Source organism: Panthera tigris, chromosome A2 (assembly GCF_018350195.1).
Source record: "Panthera tigris isolate Pti1 chromosome A2, P.tigris_Pti1_mat1.1, whole genome shotgun sequence".
NCBI classification, from domain to species: Eukaryota; Metazoa; Chordata; class Mammalia; order Carnivora; family Felidae; genus Panthera; species Panthera tigris.
This window is the reverse complement of record NC_056661.1, coordinates 161,986,082-161,998,577: the sequence shown is the minus strand read 5'-3', so window position 1 is coordinate 161,998,577 and position 12,496 is coordinate 161,986,082. Positions and strand designations below refer to the sequence as shown.

Sequence of the window (12,496 nt, the reverse complement as noted above, 5' to 3'; positions counted from 1 at the left end):
CCTCCCCTGCTGGTGCTCTGTCTCTTTCTGTCTCTCAGAAATAAACAAACATTTAAAAAACCCTGTAAAAACACCAACTAAGATGGAGGTCTGATTTCATGCTTTTGTTTTACAGTTTTGAAGTGATTAAAGTTATTCACGGCAAATTGTTGGATATGGTGGGGAAAGTGCAGTAAGTAGTAACAGTTTCGTTCTCTTTTGTTAGATGCCCTCATGACAGTAGTGTCTTGTGAACAGGCAGGTCTGGCCCTGGGTTACTGTGGCTTTTTTTTTCCCTCCCTTACTAGAATACCTATTATGCTGGTCGGGAATAAGAAAGATCTACACATGGAAAGGTGCGTACCTTCCGGATGGCGAACTGCTTTCTAAAATGAAGCCTACGCTGATCTCACCGCGGAAGTGCCTTTTGTAATTCTCGTTCCCACGTCGAGAATATTCTCAGCTGTAGCATCTTCTGTGTTCAGAAACGTGGCAGCGATTGTACCTAAGCAGAAGCAGAGCCACAGCGTAAATCTCCCCCCTTCCGCTTTGACGCAGGTGGCATTGGATCGGTGGTCAGGGACAAGGGCCCCACTCCTGCGGGGCCTCGTCTGGAGAGGGGACTGGCTGGCCAGAGGCCTGCACCCCGTGCCTTTGGGAATCGCCCTGTCCTCGGGTGCTCGCAGTCGTGTCCTCTGATCTTGGAGGGCTCACAGGAGCACGGGTAACCCAGGAAGGCCGTGTCTGTCCCGTTCCCCGACCCAGGCGTAATTAAAATGCTGCTGTATGTTACACGCTGGGTAGGAATATTGGGCAGAGAGCGGTCTTCCGCTTTGCACGGGAAACGGTCGCTAAAAGTAGAGCCTGGTTCATAAATAATTATAGATGTTTTATAAAGAAAGAGCCAAGTACTTTAATTAGAATCTTCTTTTTCCTTTAGGGTGATCAGTTATGAAGAAGGGAAAGCATTAGCAGAGTCTTGGAACGCAGCTTTTTTGGAATCTTCTGCTAAAGAAAATCAGGTACGTGTTTCGTAGACGGCCTCTGACGCTGCATCCGTCGGCCCCGGGCTGTGTCCCTTCTGTCGGCCTGTGGCACCGCCAGCTGTGCCGCTCCTGCTTCCCCTGTGTCCTTCCCTTCCACCCTCTCCAGCGTCCGTCTTCGGGTGGCTGGCAGTATTCCGCTTAGGACGGGACCTAGAATATTTGTAGGATAAACAGGAGTTGATAGCACGAATTTGTAGACGTTTATGATTATTTTTGTTCTGTATTCAGGGCTGGTCCAGAAATAAGTCCAGACGTAGAAAAGAAGCAGTGATGGTCTTACATCATTCTGGCAATAATTTTGTGCCCGCACCTACGTCCTTTTTCTGTCGGATGAAATGGGGCTAGACGCATATGTATTGTTTCTAACGTAGAAATTGCAGAGAACCGTTTTACAGGCATCTGTTCCCAATATCAGCCCTGCAGATGTTCCTTTTTTTTTTTTTTTTTTTTTTTTTGGTAAGTTTATTGATTTTGAGAGAGAGCGCGTGCGAGCAGGGAAGGGGCGGGGGGAGAGAGGGAGAGAGAGAGAATCCCAAGCAAGCTCCACACTGGCAGTGCAGAGCCCAGTGCGGGGCTTGAACTCACGAACCGCGAGGTCATGACTGGAGCCGAAATCAAGAGTTGGATGCCTGACCAGCTGAGCCGCCCAGGCGCACCCCCCCCTTTTTTTTTAATGTTTATTTATTGCACTCGCTCCTTGAACACAGTGGGCACTTTGAGAATGGCACCCTTCACTCGTGTTCCCCTCTGACCTGTCTTTTCTCTCGTTAACCGCTTACATTCCGACGACGTTCTGTAGCTTTTGCCGTTTTCCAGTTCTGAAAGTATTTTCAACATGTTCTCTGGTTTGATCCTCGAATAAGAGTAGTCGGTGTCCGTTTCTGTGAGGAAACAACAGGTCGGGAAGGGTGGCGGCAGACAGTGGGCCTGGCGCCCGTTCTCCCACCCCTGCCGCTTTTCCCCGGCTCAAGGTTCTGTTCTCTTCTCCCCCTTAGTTCATTCTGGAATCCAAGGCCGTGTCGTTTACCACTGTGCGCTCCCTAATGCCCAGCACAGCGGATGCCTTCGGCGTGCCTGTATGGTAGGGGCTCAGTCAGCCAGGTGCCCCGGGCTCGTCAGATCCCTTGGTCCCTGGGTTCGGATGATGGGGGATATTAAATCTGTGTAATTGGTTCCCAAGTGCCAGCTAACAAGGGATTTATGGGACTCTGCTCAGCTCCTGATTGCACATAGAGAGAACTCATACCAGGGGCTGAGATCGTAAGAGATGCCTTCATTTCTAATGGAACTAAATCAAACATTTATTAGGTGTCTGGCCTATCCTTAAGATCATTTAGTTGCACTACCTCATTCTGGAAGGGAGTTTAAGGTCCAAAGATGTAAATGAGTTTTCTTAGATCACTCTTAGATCTATTCATATATGATGTAAGAGCTCAGAGAGTTTAAACCTACCCCACGTTTGGTCCTCTCTGTCTATACCATGCTTTCCGGTGGACAGGAGGAGAAGGACTCTGACGTGAGCAAAGCATAATAGAGATTACAGTGTTCTTGGGGGGGCGGGGGGAGGGGGGCGGGGGGACACAGGGGGGGTGTGCTTTGCCGGTTCCGTCGGTTAAGCGTCGGACTTCAGCTCAGGCCATGGTCTCAGTTTGTGAGTTCAAGCCCTGTGTCGGGCCCTGTGCTGACAGCTCAGAGCCCGCTTTGGATCCTCTGTCCCTCTCTCTCTCGCTGCCCCTCCCTTCTCATGTGCGCAGTATCTCTCTCTCTCTCTCTCTCTCTCTCTCTCTCTAAAATAAACATTAAGAGAAAGTTAAAGCATTCTTGGGGAGGAATAGCCACTGTGGATTACAGAGTCCGTCCATCTCGATTGGAACGTAAAAGACATCTTTGGTCCATTGGAGAGATTTTACTATGTTCTGGATATATTAGGGAAATACTTTCATTTCCTTGGATGCAGTGGCAGTACTGGAATGATGAAGAGAATGTCCACATTCTTAGGAAATGCAAACCAAAGTATTTAGGGCCCAAGTTTCCTAACGTCTGCGGCTTACTTTCAAATGGGGCAGTTGGGTGACAGAGCGAGCAAGGACGTTAACGTTTGTTGACTCTAGATGGGGGGCTGGCTGATTGTTAACACGGTTGTTTCCATTTTTCTGTGTGCTTGAAAATCTGCATAGTCACAGTTTGAAGGTGGTCAGAAGGTAAGAACGTCCACTTACAAGATCAGTAAGTCCCGGGGTGTAGTATACGGCATGACTACAGTTAACAGTACTGTGGTGTTTTTGTTTGTATTCGAAAGTTGCTGATGGGCGCCTGGGTGACTCGGTCCTTTAAGTGTCCGACTTCAGCTCAGGTCATGATCTCACAGCTCGTGGGTTCGGGCCCCGCGTCGGGCTCCGGGACGACAGCTCGGAGCCCGGAGCCTGCTGCGGATTCTGTGTCTCCCTCTCTCTCTGCCCCTTCCCTGCTCACGCTCTCCCTCAAAAATAAACGTAAAAAAAAAAAAAAAAAAAATTACAGAAAGAAAGAAGTTGCCGAGAGAGTAGCTGGCAAAAGTTCTCACAAGAACAACGGTTGTAACCTTGCGGCGGTGGCCGTCGACTTACTGGGGTGATCGTTTCTCAGTGCCCACGACTGTCAGATCGTTACGTTGTGCTCCTTAAACTAACACCGCGTCACGTGTTGGTTACACCTCATGTAAAAAACGTTCGTCAAGCTGGGGAGGGCAGCCGAATGGCCCCAGCCACCTTGGTTCTGTTCGCTGACTTCACTCTTCCTCTCGGGTGAAAATCGGAGGGTCCTTGAGCACTTGTCCCATCGGACACGATAATTAAACTGGCATCGGCGGCAGTGTCGTTCAACTGTTCGCGTAACCCCCGCGCGGAGCGTGCACCGCGTTCCGCGTGTGTCCTTCCTGCCGGCCCCCTCGAGCACGTCCGTCCCGAGCGGGCCCTGCGCTCCAGTGTGACGAAGAGGCAGTGCCTAGGAAGGGCCGCTGCCTCGGGGTCACGTCTCCTCTTGAGAACGACCTCGAATGGTTTGCTTGAGGTGCGTTCTTAGGCCCTTTGGTGTCGGGGTGCAGGCCTCCTCTCTGGTTTACGCCGTACGTCCCTGGAGCTTAAGGATCGTAACGTGATTCTGGACGGGTGTGCTCTTTTGTCTTTGTGTTTCCTGTAGAGGGTAGCCTGGTGCTTTTTGAACACCAGAGAAAAGAGGAATTGTGCCGAAGGCTTAAAAAGAAAAGATTCCCACTACTGTCCTTCTCTGTGGCTTTGATACATTTAGCGAAGTTATCGCATAGTAGCCAAAAACATAAAAGAAGGCAAGGGTCCTGCATGGCAGCTTCAAACGTCTTAAGCCAGAGAAGATCAGAGATCGAGTGATCCACTCACTGTGGTCTGTTCCCTGCCGGCCCTGCTGTCCGATTAGCAGGTGCCTTCTCCGACAGGAAGCGAGTCCTTTAAGGCCAGAAGATCTTTGTACCCAAATCGGGTAAATACAGCAGTGACCCGCGGTCTTTGGGAAACCCGTGTCCTGGTCAGTTATCTTAAAGGCCTGTCTAGATGTGTCCGCTCTCTGTCACGTCTCTCATACTCCTGCCCACGCCGTCTTGCAATGTGCTAAAGAGATGAGGAGAGCCGAAGCCTGGTGAGTCTCTCGCCGCCCAAAGGGACTCTAATCCCTTACATTAGAGGTGTGAGTGATTCTAACCCAGATTCCTGCCAGGATGCTCACGGCTATTCGAATAGAACAGGGGAGAGAAGTCGTGTAGTAAAGACACACGCACACACACGTGCATACCAGTAGTCATGTGATCAGAGATCAGCCTGTGTGAACCGCTCAAAGGTTTTATTGATTTTCAAATCAATTCAATCAAGTCAGTTTTATTGATTTTCAAATTTTCAAGCATAGCTTGTTTGTAACTTGCCTCACGTACCTCGTAAGCGGAGTTCAGTGGGTTTTGTTAACAAAGCCTCGATGGTAAGAGCGATGGGAGTCCGTGAGAACGCTACCCTCTCTTGCTCAACTGGGGGGTGAGTTGGCGGTCCTGGCGTGTTTGTTGTGGCGACCCACGGCTGTACTTCAGTGATGTGATGAAAGAGAGCACACTTGGGCAGAGTCAGATCACACAGATAAGCGAGAAGCATTCCGAGGTTTATCTAGAATGCCAGATTCCAGGCACACCGAATCGGGGAGAGTCTGGCACGGGTTTTTCCAGGCCTTTTTCTGTGCATTTTTGTAGGGTGAAATAAACGACGTGTTTGTACAGTCCTGGGAAAGGAGGAAAGCTTGCTGCAGCCAGCGACCTTGTTTAGAGAAGAGGGTGGGGGCGGGCAGCTCTCGCCCAGTTAGGGCCACCTCGTCCGCGGCAGCAGGGAAGGAGCGAGAGCAGGTGCGCCCAGGCTCGAGGGGCAGTCAGCTTGGCGGACGGGGATGCAGAGTTCTCTCCTGGACGCTGCGCGTTTTCCCGGCGAACTGTAAGACACAGCAGCCGAGCGTGAGAACGGGGAGAGGCGCTAGAAATTCCAGGAGAAAGGCAAGGCACGAACCTCCATCGGCGTGGCGAGGGGGGCGGGGGGGGGGCGCGCCGAGGGCCCCCTTTGGAGTCGGGGTCCCAGGGAGACAGTGACCGGGTGGGTGCTGGCTGTGGCTGCGGGCAGAGAAGGTGAAGCCGGTGGCGGTGGTGCTGGGAACAGTGAGGGGGACAAGTGGTTAAGGGACAGGGACGTGTCCTCGGATCAAGGAAGCTGGTCCCTGTGGGGCCGAGAATTGTGGAGGTTGGGATATTGAAGAAAAGTGAGAGGGAGAGAGAGAGAAGGAAGGTGGGCACGGTGGGTTCTTGGCCTTGGGTGTTGGAGGGGTGACCGTTGGTATCGACGAGGTCTAGGCGCTGCCCCTCGAGGCCTTTGAGAACAGGGGCATCTTGTGATCGTGGGGGGCTGGTGTCCCGCCTGAGAGGGGATTCCCGGCTTCAGATAACAGTGGCTCCTTGTGAAGGGCCCTTGCGCTGCCCGCCGGGCTGAGAGGCTACCACTGAGAAAGACCGGTCCCCCGGTCACGGGAGGCGAGGAGGTCCCAGGGGCGGAGAGCGGTGTTGGACACAGTGACACTGCCCCAGAAGGAAGGGGGGAGGTGACTCAGGGTTTGCACGTGGCTCGAAGGTGGCTTATAGGATCGCACGGCTGCCTACGAGGCGAAGCTGAGCGTTTTAAGGAAGTGGGAGGCAGAGGTCTGGAGGGTTCGCGAGGAGCAGGAAAAGCCCCCGCCCTGGTTTAGGGCCTGTGGGAGCCGGGCCGTGAAGGGGACACGTGCTGCAGGGGAGAGGGGTGTTCTGATGGGAACGGGAGCCGACGGGTGAGGGGTCCTCATACCGGACCCAGAAGCTCCAGGGGCGCCGTGGGGTCGGGGGAGACCCAGGGGCAGCCTGCAGTGACCGTTGATGACGGGGACCAGAAGCGGGATGAGAGGTTAGTTCTCCGGTCAGGTGGTGTCGGGGGCTGGGCGGTTCTGGGGTCTCTCCGCAGCTGCACCCCCACCCCCACCTGCAGGGGTGGGGGACGGCGGGCAGCGGCGGGCCTTCTTCAGTCCTGCCTGCGGGACTGGCACCAGTCAGGCACCAGGGCTCTACGTTAAACCTGTCGCTGTCTGGCTGTGTCTTTGATTTCAGACTGCTGTTGACGTTTTTAGAAGGATAATTTTGGAGGCAGAAAAAATCGATGGGGCCGCGTCACAAGGAAAGTCTTCCTGCTCGGTGATGTGATCCCGCCGCGGAGCCCGAGGACCCCGGGAGCCGATCCTGCCTGCAGAAGCAGACTGCCCGTTATCCTTCAAGAGAAACTCCGCTGCTTTTTCCTTCTGTTAACCTGAAAGATTTCATTTGGGTCAGAGCTTTTTCTGGCCCCACCCACCCCCCTTTCAGATTATGTTAAACTCTGACTCTGTCCAAATGAGTTCACTTCCATTTTCAAATTTTAAGCAATCATATTTTCAATTTATATATTGTATTTCTTAATAATATTATGACCAAGAATTTTATCGGCATTAATTTTTCAGTGTAGTTTGTTGTTTAAAATAATGTAATCATCAAAATGATACATATTGTTACACTACTATTAACTAGGCTTCAATATATCAGTGTTTATTTCATTGTGTTAAATGTATACTTGTAAATAAAATAGCTGCAAACCTTAGTCCCTCGTGCTACCTAGCGTGGCTTCTAAGGGAGAATCCCTGGCCTCCTGGGGGTTTGTCTCCCAACCTTGGCCTTGGGGAGGCTCAGGTTGGAGTGCAGGAACTGGTGGAGGGGGTGGCCGCAGGCAGAGGTGAGTGGAGCCTGGGGGCCCGGGACCCAGGGGTTGGGGGGGGGGGGGGGACTGGTGGCTGGTGGGGCCCACCCGGCGGGCAGCTGGCAAGAGCTGGGGTGGCGCTCCACCGACGACGTCCGAGGGAGTTAGTCCCCAGGAGTGACCGCCCTCGCCTCCGCCCTCAGAGCGCCCCCCTTGAGCGGGGTGCACGCGGGGGTGCGCCTGGCCCAGCCTTCCCCGCACTCCCCTCGCGCTTGCCCGTGGGTTGCTTGAGGGAAAGGAGGAGTCGGGACCACTTCGTCTCTCTCCTTACGCCAGGCTGGGTGTCCACCGCAGACAGGATCCGGTTCAGACCCCACCACACCGAGTCGTTGCAGGGGTCGGAGAATACGGCCGGTTGAGTGTCGCGTGAGAGACTTCGAGAACCGCCTTCAGCTCCACCGGGAGCCGCAAGGAGGAGGAAGGAGCGTTCGGTGTGCACGGCGGCCGCCCCGTCGACTGTAGGTCCAGCCGAGGTTGAGTGGCACAATTCCTCAAATGTTGAAACACAGTAGTGGGGTTTTTTTGACAACACGGTATCGTCGCTTGTTACTAACAGGGTTGATCCTCAGGCCTTAGGTTCTATATGGGCATTCGGTGTGGGGGACAGCGCGAGACCCGGACGCAGTGCGTCCCAAGCTTTCTGTGTACGACGGGAACCTCGAGCAGCACGTTCGTGCCGGACGCAGGTTCAGCTGTCTGTCACAGGGGGCCTGGAGGTGGCGTGGTGCTCCTCTCTGTGGCCCGGTTCACCTGGTCGCTAGGTGTTTACCGTTCTTGATTTTTCCGACGTTTTGTTTAAATGTCAGCTCGCGCACAGTGAGGCGGTTCTGAGTGTCGCGAACACCGCAGGGAAATCTGCACCCTTGTCGTCGAGCTCGCATCTGACCTCGCACAGGGCCAGCCAGTCCCGCCCCCCAGGGCGCTGAGCCTGTCCGCGGCCAATTGCCTTACTGGTCGGACAGAGGACAGAGAGCGTCTCGCATGTCCCTCGTGTGTCCCCGAGGCGGGGCGTCGGCTCCACCAGCTGGTTACCCACAGGTGACGGCAGGGGTGGTTGGTGTTACCTGTTTGTGCGGATGTTCGGGTTGGCTCCACTGCGTGAAGAGGGTGCCGCCCCACTTCTAGGGGAGGAAGCCGTCTTAAAGGGGTTCGCGACTGGTTAATGTCAGTAACCAAATCCGTTTTGTGTCCTCTGTGCGAATGTGGTAGCTGGGCTTCTGAAGAAACTGGCAACTGCCAGATTTGACTTAAATTTTTTGTCACTTAATACCGTGTTCAGCCACTTCTGGGCCTTTTTTTTCTTTTTTCTTTTTTTTTTTTTTTTAACACGTTTTAACATTTCTGAAATCAAAATGAGCCTTGCAATCAGTGAACACGCGTTGCGTTGTGAAAGATCACCTATTATTTCTTGGTGCATAAATGTGATTTTAGATTCATTGAAGTACAGGATGTGCAGATATAAAAGTATTCAAAACTCTCCAGCTCACAATAAATACAGTTCTAAAATCACATTACAAATTTAAATGAACGTGATGGAATTTTGCTGAACCTAGGTTGCCCGGCCACTTAACCCTGTCTAGACCGCCAGCCACATCTCCCCCACACCTCTCACGCACGTCACCCCCTTGTCACCACACCCAGTGGTGTTCCTGGTTTCTTTCTTGACCTTTCAGCAGCATGGTACACGGCCAATGACTTTGCAAGCCCTCCCCCTGCTTCTGCAAAACCACGTTCCCCCAGTTTTCCTCCATCGCGCCGTGGGCGCGGGTCTGCTATTTCCTTCTCTGCCAAACCTCAGTGGGCCCTTGCCCTGCCTGCACCCTCTACCCGGATTTCTGTGGGGTTTCTGCAGGCACGGATTTCGCTAGCGTGTTTCCCGAAGGCTCCAAAGCTCACACCTCCCGCCCTGACCTCTGGGCTTTTCTTCCGTGCCTCCTAGGCATCTCAGATTTATTCTGTGCAAATTGAATACTTGATCAAGCCTCAACCTGGGCCTCCCCCTAGACCATTTCAGGAAATGACACCACTGGCCGCTGGATGCTAAAGCTGGAAAGTGGGGGGAGGGGGCCTCCTCTCCCTCTCCCCTCCCATCTCCCAGGCAGTCTGTCCCCGCTGCACGCTGGCTTCCTGCGGCAGGTGGCACGCCCTCCAAACCCTTCCCGCTTCCCACCGAGTCAGCTTGTTGAAAACTAATTGCCTCATGTCACTCCCTCCTTACAATTCGCTAATAACAATCGTGCCAAAATCGAAACTCCCGACGCTTGAAGCCTAGCACGATCCAGCTGGCGCTTAATGCCACCGGCCACCGAGGCTGTTCTCTGGTCACTCTGGCCTCGGTGGTTCCCAGACTCTCCTCCCTGGACAACACCCTTCCCCAGACTTCCCTTCCAGGCCTCCACATGGTTTGTCGAACAGCATGGCACCCGTCACCATCCGTCATGGTGGGTCCTTGTACACACTGCATGTTCGCGGACTAAATCTGCCTGCGACGAAGGCCGTGAGAGGTCTGTCCCCGGGACCTTGACGCCCCCACCAGCCTCTCTCTGAGCTCGGGGCCGGCCGAGAGAGATGTTCCGGTGCACCAGTTTTTAAAAGTAACAAGACTTGTTACTGGTTTATGAAGTCCTCTTTCTGTTTAATTTTTTAAAAATATTTTTTATTTTTACATTTAAGAAAAATTTTTTAACGTTTATTTTTGAGAGAGCAAGACAGAGCTTGAGCGGGGGAGGGGCAGAGAGAGAAGGAGGCACAGAATCCGAAGCAGGCTCCAGGCTCCGAGCGGTCAGCCCAGGGCCCGACGCGGGGCTTAAACTCACGGACCACGAGATCATGACCTGAGCCGAAGTCGGACGCTTAACAGACTGAGCCACCCCAGGCGCCCCTGTGAAGTCATCTTTGAAATCAAACAGAAGAAAAAAGTTACAAAAACTACATTCACTTATCCTGTCTTGTGTAATTACCTGCCGGTTCCCCTTACTGGCGCTCTGTGATCACCTGGTGACCTCACTCCGGCCCGAGACTCCCTCCGGCACTTTCTGCGGGCACGTCAGCCAGCTGGGAGTTCTCGGGAGTTTTTGTTTATCTCCTTCATTTTTCCGGGAAGACCTTGCAGGATGTCGAGTTCTAGCTGGAGAGTCTCTGCCTCAGTCCTTCCCGACCCGTCTTGGTGAGGTCTGTCGTGAGCGGCGCTGCTCGACACACAGTGCTCCCCTGGGCTCCGAGGAGAGCCTTTTCAGGTCCCCCTCGGACATCTCATTTTCCAACAGTTTCTTTTCTTTTCTCTTCTTTTTTCAGCTTTTTTGTTATCTTGCTGTTTGCTCCCGTGTCAGCGAAATGCCCGCTGATTGTTTTTGATAGATACCGTGGGGAAAAGCGGGCAGGTCAAGGATAAAGACAAGCTTTGCAAGGTGGTTTTCCAGGAAACTGCTTGATGGGCAAATCAGGAGTTTTCTGAGCGTGGGGCTTCCAAAGAGCAGCAACCCCAGCGTGATCCTTCCGGGGGCCGCTAGGTCGCTGGCTTTTACCCAGTTGCGGCTGCTGGTTTTCAAGGCACCTCGGAGTTGGGGTCCGGGGCTGGCCGGAGGGCGAGTGACAATGCCACAGAGCTCACCTGGGCTGAGAATGCATCGCTTTTCTTAAATAAACGCTCCCTGGTTGCTGCGAGCCTTTAGTTGATTTCCAGAGTTCTGGAGAAGTCGATTTTGGGGGGACGGTTTTTGCCAGTGTCCTCACTGGGTTCTCAGAGGCCCTTTACCGCGGGGCCTGTGCCGTCGCGGGGAGCCTCGGCAGGGAAACAGAAGAGTAAGTGAGCCTCTCTGTAGGGCTGCCTTCCAGAAAGTTCCCTTTGAATTCGGCCCACGTCTGCTGCGGTGTGGTCGAAATTCCCCCACCATTCACACGGGGCACTGGGACTGGGACAGCTTTTACTCGCTTCTTGAGCCTACCCCATTAAGGGCTCGTAACGAGGAAGGAGGGTGTCCTCTGCCGTGGCTCGTGTGCACAGCAGATGGCGGCGGTACCCTGTCATCGGGAAGCCAGTCGGACGGCCCAGAACCTACGCCGAGGCCTTTCAGGTTATCGTGTAAATGGAGGCAAAGAGACAATTCCTGGAGAGTTCTGGACTCAGGGAAATGTCTCCGGCTCCTGTGGGCTGCGGCCTCGCCCGAGAAGTGGGCACACTGCCGTGTGCCCCCCTGACCCAGCCTCACGGGTACTGCCCGTCCCAGCATCTCCGGGAGGGAGTGCGTGCTTGCCCGGGACCTCCGGCTGCCTGGGTGACTCCAGTCGACCAAGACTGTTGTGCATATTAATTAATAGGGGCTGCCTGGAAGGCCCCGTACCAGCGGGAAACCAGGATGCCTTCCAAAGCATTCCTCGGGAGATTCCAGAACCGGTCCAAGTCTCCTCCCCCTCCCCCAAGAGGGCAAAGGTTTACGTTAAGCAAGAAAGGTTTGCATTAAGCAGAACTTTTGTGTTCCCCATCTTTATTATCTTTCTGTCCCTTTGATAACCTCCTAGTGTGGAGGGGGGCGGGGAGGGTCTGTTCCAGAGTTCCAACCGGAAAGCTGAGACCGGGCATCGGTTTCCACAGGAGGGACCCGAGGCCCAGAGACAGCTCCCCACAATTAGCCCATGAGTTTGCACCGCACCCTGATTCGCACTGGAACCCCAAATAAGTGGAGCATAGATGGGACGAAGACTCAGAACGAGGCAGCCCTGGTCCCGAGTCTCCAAACGTGTGTCTCTGGCCCCCCCCCCCCCGCCCTCATACTCTCTGGTCTTGAGTCCTTGATCCATAAACTTCCTTTGGCCCTTGTCACGCCACAAGTATGAGAACCTCGGCTGTCCCCAAAGCCCAACCAAGGGCAGAGTCACAGTCCTGAGGGTTGTCAGCTGCCCCCGTTTTACCTGCTGCCAGGGTCCCGCTGTTTCTGGAGCTCCCCGAGCGTCCACCCCGTGTCGCCAGCAGCAGTGGGTATGACTCCGGGATTCCTGCAACGTCCCAAAACTAGAGAGGCAAGACAGAGGGGTGCCCGGGGGGCTCGGGCGGTTAAGATTTCTGCTCAGGTCCTCGACTCACGGTTTGTGAGATCGAGCCCCGCATCCGGGCTCTGTGCTGACAGC

At 54.0% G+C, this 12,496-nt stretch overlaps 1 protein-coding gene across 1 annotated transcript in view; it reads left to right on the top strand.

Annotated features, from left to right (window-relative positions):
• RHEB (Ras homolog, mTORC1 binding) overlaps nt 1-7,216 on the top strand; it is a 44,444-nt gene extending 37,228 nt beyond the window's left edge. The window contains exons 5-8 of the mRNA XM_042975674.1: nt 116-172; nt 288-335; nt 920-1,001; nt 6,694-7,216. Of these exons, the coding sequence (XP_042831608.1) occupies nt 116-172; nt 288-335; nt 920-1,001; nt 6,694-6,786 (280 nt within the window). The 3' untranslated portion in view covers nt 6,787-7,216. The remainder of the gene's footprint in view (nt 1-115; nt 173-287; nt 336-919; nt 1,002-6,693) is intronic.
• Nucleotides 7,217-12,496: the final 5,280 nt, after the last annotated feature.